Genomic DNA, 7,895 nt, shown 5'->3' on the forward strand with positions numbered 1-7,895 from the left:
GCCAGGACCCCATGTCTATCTCCTGAGGGCTCACACAGGCACTCACCTGCTTAGCTGCGACCTCCAGGCACTTCTCCCACTGCTCTTGCTCTGCATACATATCCAAAGCAGCTACGACATCTATTCCCACCAGCTGGGGATGGAAACAACCATAAATTCACTGTGCAGGCAAGGTTTCCTACCAGCATCAAGGCAGGCATCAGCCCATCCAGGTCTTTTCTTCACATACACACAGTCCCTCCCCTTCTATGGTATAGAAGCACAGATCCAGTGTGACCCAGCTGGTATGCAGCTGGCATGGCACATACAGACTCCTCATCTGTGGGCATATTCAGGCAAAAGCCCCATGACAAAGGCCCCAAGGATCTGCACAGATCCTGACATTACTCCCTAGCCTGTGAGACATCCCAAATACGTACCGAATCTACCTTTCCTTGGTTCTTTAAATACTCCTTGTAACGCTGGTCCACATACTCCTCTGACCTACTGGGTAGAAAGAATCTTAATAGGCAGCAAGACTAATAGTGACTTGCATCAGTTCAGAGGCTGAATTCAACTTTGTCTACTTTGGGAAAAAGAGAACTTACAGCTGTGCCATGTCTTTCTGGCCTGCTGCTGGGAGCATAGGTAGAACGGGAAAGAAAGGGTCTAGGCAGCTCTTTGCAATATGATGTGTGAAGAGAGAAAGGGATCACAGGACTTTCAGAAAGAAATGGATGCACAGGATTACGCCAAGGGAAGAGGAGATAGGGATAGGGATGGGACAAAAGGGGATAACGATTTCCACGGGATGTGTGGAAATAGAAAAGTGTCAGGACAGTAAATGGCTGTGGAGAATGTGCCCTGTCAAGCCTGGGAAGGCCACTGTGGGGATAATCCAGGGAACCCGGGGGGCAGCAGGACAGGACAGGACAAGGGATCATCTGGGGGTGGGAGAGGGAACAGGGAGAGTATAGTTTGCGAAGTTCAGGGCATACCTGGGGTCCAACTCCTTAGCGACGCGCTTGGCTTTGCTCCATTCCTCTCCTTCAATGAAGGCATCAATAGCTTCTTGGATGAGGTCCAAGTTGAGGTAGAGTTCAGCTGCCTGCAAGGCCAGAGACAGTCCCATAGGAGATGAAACCCCAAAAGCACCCTGCAGCCCAGGCTGGAGCTGGTGCTGTTGGAAGTGACCAGCACACAGCAACAACAGAAAGTCTCTTCCCAAACAATAACCCCCTTCTCTGCTTCCTGCTTCCTCCCGAGGCCTGGCTCGCTCACACTATTCCGAGACTTTATCCCTTCCCCTCTTTCTTCCTCCTTGAGGACTCTGTGCTGCCTAACTCTGGTTAGGGCCATCCACCCATCACCCCAGGATGTGACTTGGCCTCTTTCTCTTGGGTAGAGCTCTCCCTTCCTATGTCACTGCTTCTTCAGTAGTCTGGGGGCAGGAGCCAGCCCTCACCGCACTGTATTTCTTCATGGCCACCAGCTGAGGAGCCACAGTCCGCGTCACCTCCATGCTCTGTGACTGACTCAAGAATTTAATGGCCAACTCGGCAGCCTGTGAAGAGAAATTGTCAGCAGCACAAGTGATAAGAGCAGTTCAAGAGAGGGATGAAGCTGGGAAGAGCTCAATCCTAGCTAAAAGGCTGAGAGTCAGGAGCGCTTGAACTATGGGGGAAGGGGAGAAGAAATGACAGCACACATCAGCAACTCAGAGAAGCAAAGCCCAGCTACTTTCACACATGGGAGAAGATCAGACAAGGACATAATTGCTTTTGAAGCTGGTACAAGGGCACAGGTATGAGTGAAAAGTATGAACAAGAACACAACCCAAAGGCTGGTGGACGTGGACCAGGAGAAGAAGAAAGGGCGCTCATCTAGCCAAAGTCTAAATCATAAAGTCCAGCTCTTCAGTGCATGGAGATATGGGCACAAAGGCACTGGCATGCTGCTGGAAGTGGTGCCAGAGCAAGGATGTCAGCGCAGTGCAGGATAAGCACACAGCCCGTCATGGCTCAAGAGAATGGCCATGAAGGCTTTCAGACCCTGCAGTCACTGGAGCCTGCAGATCCTCTCCTGTGCCCTGCAGTGATTGAGGTATCTCTGGATGCACTGCAGGTCTGGGAGACCTCCGAGACAGCAGAGCAGATGAAGGGAATCGTAGCCCCTGACTGTACCTTCAGCAAGCACTTCTCCATCACGACACTGTTGCTGGGATCCCGCACCTTCAGATAGCAGTCCACTGCCCTGGCATATTCCCCAGCCTGCTCCCACTCCCGTGCCTGCTCCAGCAGCCCTTCTGTTCCTCTGTGGGGAGGAATGCAGGCTGTGAGCAAGGCTGGGATGCTGCCACAGAGATCCTGTAGACAGTGTGTAGGGCATGGGCAGGGAGGTGCACAGCAGAGGTAAGTCAGGGACCTCAGAGGGGGTTGAGTGTGTGACAAGGAATGCTAAAAGCCAGTGCTGAGGAGATAATTGATTAAGGACAGTGGGGAGATCCACTGGTGGTACAGGAGACATGGCAGATCTGTAAGTGGCAAGAAGACATCTGGGAGATCTTGGATGGCAAAAATAAACTTGGAGTCTCCCAGAGCAGGGAGGAAGGATGTAAGGAAACCTATGCAGTAGGAAGTCCAGAGTCCTCAAGAATGAAACAACTGGATGTCAGGGATCTGGTCAGGCTATCTCTGTAAGACATCAGCATGGCCTAGGGGAAGAGCTACCTGTCTGTTCCCTGCAGCCTGACCACAGCATTCCTTACCTGGAGCCCTTCTTGGCAGCCTCCCTGCTGCACTCCTCCTGTAACTCTTCTAGCCGACTAGGCACGTATTCCTTGCAGATCCGCAGGGCCTCGCTCCACATGCCAGCCTCCTGCACAAGCACAACAGGGAGCAGAAATTTCCACCAGTTCACCGGCATCCCCCACACTCCTGGCATCACACAACTAGCCTCTCGTGCCAGAGGACCCACTGGAAGAAACAACCACACCAGCACCATCCAATTCTTTCCTCCCCCAAAATGGTACCTATGTCTATCCATTCACCCAGGCTACCTCAGGGAAAGTGCTCGTCCATCCCAGCTACCTCTGTGGAATGGGCACTTACAGTCCCTGAATGCACCCACTTGTGTTACCCCTGAGGACCGCCCATAGCCTTCTGGCAGGATACTTCCTCCCAGAGCCGTGAGAGACCTACGCTATGCTGTGAGATCTCTACCGGTTCAGAATTCTAAGAGCAGGTCAGAATTAAGTTCTTCTAGGAACCACCTGGGTAAATGGTTTCTCTTTGGCTACTAAGCTGACAGGGAGAGCTGGGAGATGCATTTCACTCCTCCTCCATCCAAACTGGGTTCTTGACCAGTGAGGAACGCAATAATGTTGCTACAGACTACGCTCACCTTGTAGTACTTTATTGCCAGCTCAGGTCTCTGTGCTCGCAGGAGAAAGGCCTCTGCTTTCTGGAACTCTCTCTGCTCAAAGGCAAAACGTGCCTGTCCCACAAGCACATCGGCCACGCTGTCTGGGTCATGAGCCTCAGCTACACGCTGTGCAGCATCCCAGTTCTGATTATGCACAAGCCTAGGGGAATCAACATGAGATGTAACAAGAGGGACAGCAAGGAGCAGACCAATGCTGGAGAAGCAACCAGGCTGGCATCATACAGGGAGAGGAGATGCAGCAGGCCAGGATGGCGAAGGATACATACATCAGCACTGCCTCTTTGGGTTTCCCAGCTTTAATAAATTCCGCTTCAGCCTCTTCAAATTTGCCCTAGGAAAGAAGAAAGAATTTGCTGGCATGCCTTCCTGCCCTGATATCATTGCATTACCTCCTCCACTAAGGCAGAGAGGATTTATGAAACAAAGATGTGTGTGGAAGCTTGGGGCTGTAATCGTGGAGCCTTTTGGGCGAGCAGTGACTGCAGCCATAAAACAGCCTGCTGCAGCAGCCCTTAAGGAGAATTGTTCAACTACTTGAGTGACCAGGGAACTCCCACCTATTCCAGGGGCTAAAATTACCTCATCTTCTAGGAACATGGCATGCTTTAAGTGGATCTCTGGCATCTTCTGCTTCATGGAGAGGCGGGCCAGTTCAAAAGCAAATTCAAAGACCCTGCAACGAAAGAGAAAATGGGGTGAGAGCAGGACTATGTGTTATGAGGGCATGCCTTCATCAAGAGCAAGACATCAAGTAGAGCACAAGACACTGGGTGAGGAGAGACGGGAATACTGAGGGTCCCAAGTATTCTTGGGCACTACCCATTCTCCTGTTCCTGACCAGAGAACGGGAGCTTTTAGAGCCCCCGCTAAGGAAATTCAGCTCCTTCACACTTGCTGTTAGTGCCAGAGGCCCTTGGTTCAACCTTAAGGGGAGATCACAAGACTCCCAGGAGCCTAGCGATGTGGGCGAGTTGGGGGAGAGCAGCAGTGAATGGCAGTGCAGTCAGATGGCTGGCCAGGTGCAGAGTGGGGCCAAAACTCTTCTGGCAGGCAGTTACTTATGGTGACATGAGGAATACCTCCTCCCATGTTCAGAAGTTCTCACAAGGCCCCCCTGCTGAGGCTAAAGGGCAAACTGCTTTTGCCAGCCCAGCTCTGACTTGACATTTGAGAGACTAACAGGTGGACAAGAAGTGGGATGTGTCAAGGAAGCGGAATGCCCGTGTGAAGAAGCACAGGTGGGGGCGGAAAGGAAGACATAGAATCATAGAATTATAGAATAGTTTGGATTGGAAGGGACCTTTAAAGGTCATCTAGTCCACCCCCCTGCCGTGGGCAGGGACATCTTCAGCTAGATCAGGTTGCTCAGAGCCCCGTACGACCTGACCTTGAATGTTTCCAGGGATGGGGCAACCTGTTCCAGTGTTTCACCACCCTCATTGCAAAAAATTTCTTCCTTATATCTAGTCTAAATCTACCCTCTTTTAGTTTAAAACCATTACCCGTTGTCCTGTCGCAACAGGCCCTGCTAAAAAGTTTGTCCCCATCTTTCTTATAAGCCCCCTATAAGTACTGAAAGGCTACAATAAGGCCTTCCCAAAGCCTTCTCTTCTCCAGGCTGAATAACCCCAACTCTCTCCACCTTTCCTCATAGGAGAGGCGTTCCAGCCCCCTGATCGTTTTCGTGGCCTCCTCTGGACCCGCTCCAACAGGTCTATGCGCTCCAACAGTCTTATGTCTTCCCTGTGCTGAGGGTCCCAGAGCTGGACATGCCGTATCCTGGACCTGCAGCTATCACGTGCATACAGATATCTTGGGCCACCCCTTTTTTCTCAGGCAGATGGGAGGGAAGTGCTGGGCTGATGGACCTGCTTACCCGCTATCTGCTGCATGGTCAATGGCCATCTCCAGAAGTCCGAATTTACTGAGGAGTTTCACAGCTGCCTCTCCACCCAGGCTCTTTGCCCACATATAGGCCACGTGCTTATAGGAGTTTGCTCCCCCATGTGCCTTGGCCACCTATCCAAAGCAAAGAAAGCAGAAGAGCACAACGCATCCATTTTGTCTTCAGCAGGCTGAGCCAGAACTCCCCTCTCACATCATGTCTGTTGTCACGAGGGAGCACCAAAAGCAACTGTTCTCTCCTGAGGAGCCCTTCTGTAGCCACCACTGGACTGGGGAGAGTGAGACAAAGGCTTATACGGCAGAGCAGAGAAGAGGCTGCTGCCCCCTCAGCATGGCCCATACTACTGTTAGGTCAGCAGAAGTGATCCCTGGCAATCTGTGTCCACACTGGAGGGAAGCAGTGTTGTGGGGGGCTGCTGCAGAGTGGCTACGGGCAGAGCAATACCGACAACACGGTGCAGTGGTAAGGAGCAGAGCAGTGCCTGGAGGAAGGCAGTGCTGCAGAGTGGCTAGGGGTCAAGCCCTGCTTTTGAGGTGCGATGCTGCAGAGCAGCAGGCACAAGGGCCTCCAGTGCTGTGCCACATGCCGAAGCTAGGTAGTGTATGCCAAGTCTTCAAATTTTGCAGTGAATAGAGACAGAGCAGTTCCTGTCAGGGTCCTGCAGTCAAAGCCTGATCCCTGCACAGTGGGATAGCTGTGAAGTGATTATTACCCTGTAAGCTTCCTCCCACATGTCATTCACTCTGTACATGTTTACTGTGGCCTTCCAGTCCTTAGCTTCTAGGTAGTGGTACTCAGCCTCCTGTAAGCGTCCCTCTGCCTCCAGCTCCTGCAATTAGAGGCAAAGAGTTAGTGACACTCTTGTCCCTGCTTGGCCTAGTTGATCCCCTGCCATGAGATGCACTCACCTTGCCCAGGTGCAGGTGGGTATCGCTGAGTAAGTCCTTGTGGTACTTGGCCACTAGGCAAACCATCTCATCATACATCTTACACTTCTTGTACATGGTGATGGCCAAATCAGGTTCATTCACAGTGATGTACAGCCTGGGAACACAAGCACATTCGAGTGGCTCAGCCAAGGACATGACCAGTCCCTGCAGCCTCTCTGCATCCTGCCCAGCTGGAACCAGGTCCTGGGCACACTGCCAAAAGGCATGACTGGTGTGCAGCATGACTGTTGTGGGCTGCAAGGCTGAACACTGCTTAGATAGAGCCCTTCTGTTATGCCACCGTCAGCTGCAGCAGGGCAAAGTTATTCCCTCCATCCTACTTGTCAACCTGAGTTCTGACTTGGAGGTAGACTCTGGCCTTCTGTGACCTATTCTCATCTTGGCCTCCAGCCTGAGGCTGTCAGTCCTGTTGGGATGGTAACATAACAACGCCAGCTCAACTTAGTCATATAGGTCAGCAAAAAGATTAAACCCTCACCCTAAAATGTGACCTCACCAGCTGTAATGCCCCCTTTCATGTACTGGGCATCCTTGAGATCAGGTACCATGGCATCAGATACACAGCTGTGTTTGTCCCTAAACCTACTAACCTTACTGTGTTGTTATTAATCTAGAACTGACAGCATTAGTAACCTGGATGGCAACACTCCACTTTTCATATCTTATACTCAGGTGACCGTGACAGATCAGATGTAGCACTCTGCAGTGGGGAAAAGCCTGGCCATATTTCCTCTGCTATATGAGACAGCTGCACCCCACCTGGACCTCCTTTCTGTCCTGGTGGACAAAGATACATTAACAGTCACCGACTTCTCTTCCTATGAACTCTGAAATATCAGCTCTAGGTCTCCACGTGTGGAGACAGTAGCTCTGACCCTTCCAAACCCTAGTCCCAAACTCTACTCCCACCCCAGGAAAGGGCTCCTCCTCACGACAGCCGTTGTTTCAGGGCTGTCTTGGACTAGTACCAAGGAAGATGCTCACCTCTCTGCTTCTTTGTACTTGCCCTGCTTCTCCATCTCTTGGGCCTGGGTTATATAGAGCACAGACACGTCTTCCTGACTCATACACTTGATTGCCAGCTGCCAAAAGGAACACACATGGGAGAAACTAGAGCACACTGCACAGCAATTTCTTGATACGTGGTAGTGAAGGAGAAAGGGAAAACCAATTTCCTTCCCATTACGAACAGGTATACATGCTATATGCTCTGCAGAGAATGGGTAGTCATTTGTCACTGTGACCAAAGCACACAGGACCAACCCCCTTGGAGCGTGCTATTTGTGTCACAGGTGCACCCACATGGGGCCGCTGAAGTAAAGAAGGGCACAGACAGGGTGTGAATACCAGGGACTGACTTCTTGCTGGCTACTGGATGGCCCCATTTGCATCCTTTGGGAAGAGTGCTTGTTGATCAGGTGCTGGAGCACAAGGCACCACCACCTTCTGACGAAAGACATTTCACCAAGTGGGGTGAGGTCCCCAGAAGCTTTGGCTTCTGACCCTACCTTGTGAGCCTGTTCCCAGAGGCCGGCCTGTGTGTACATGTCAATGGCATCCTTGGTCTGGTCTCCTTTGATGTACAGCTCCTCTGCAACCTGTAGGGAACTGAACAA

At 51.6% G+C, this 7,895-nt stretch overlaps 1 protein-coding gene across 1 annotated transcript in view; it reads right to left on the reverse strand.

Moving 5' to 3' along the window:
• Positions 1–7,895, reverse strand: part of IFT172 (intraflagellar transport 172) — a gene marked incomplete at its 5' end in the record, with an annotated part of 37,293 nt that overhangs the window by 8,576 nt on the left and 20,822 nt on the right. The window contains 14 exons of the mRNA XM_009586610.1: positions 47–133; positions 420–483; positions 978–1,087; positions 1,445–1,543; positions 2,163–2,292; positions 2,747–2,856; positions 3,382–3,562; positions 3,690–3,754; positions 4,003–4,096; positions 5,300–5,442; positions 6,042–6,158; positions 6,238–6,373; positions 7,264–7,361; positions 7,788–7,877. Of these exons, the coding sequence (XP_009584905.1) occupies positions 47–133; positions 420–483; positions 978–1,087; positions 1,445–1,543; positions 2,163–2,292; positions 2,747–2,856; positions 3,382–3,562; positions 3,690–3,754; positions 4,003–4,096; positions 5,300–5,442; positions 6,042–6,158; positions 6,238–6,373; positions 7,264–7,361; positions 7,788–7,877 (1,524 nt within the window). The remainder of the gene's footprint in view (positions 1–46; positions 134–419; positions 484–977; positions 1,088–1,444; positions 1,544–2,162; positions 2,293–2,746; positions 2,857–3,381; positions 3,563–3,689; positions 3,755–4,002; positions 4,097–5,299; positions 5,443–6,041; positions 6,159–6,237; positions 6,374–7,263; positions 7,362–7,787; positions 7,878–7,895) is intronic.

The sequence above is a fragment of the Fulmarus glacialis genome, unplaced genomic scaffold (assembly GCF_000690835.1).
Source record: "Fulmarus glacialis isolate BGI_N327 unplaced genomic scaffold, ASM69083v1 scaffold17941, whole genome shotgun sequence".
NCBI lineage: Eukaryota > Metazoa > Chordata > Aves > Procellariiformes > Procellariidae > Fulmarus > Fulmarus glacialis.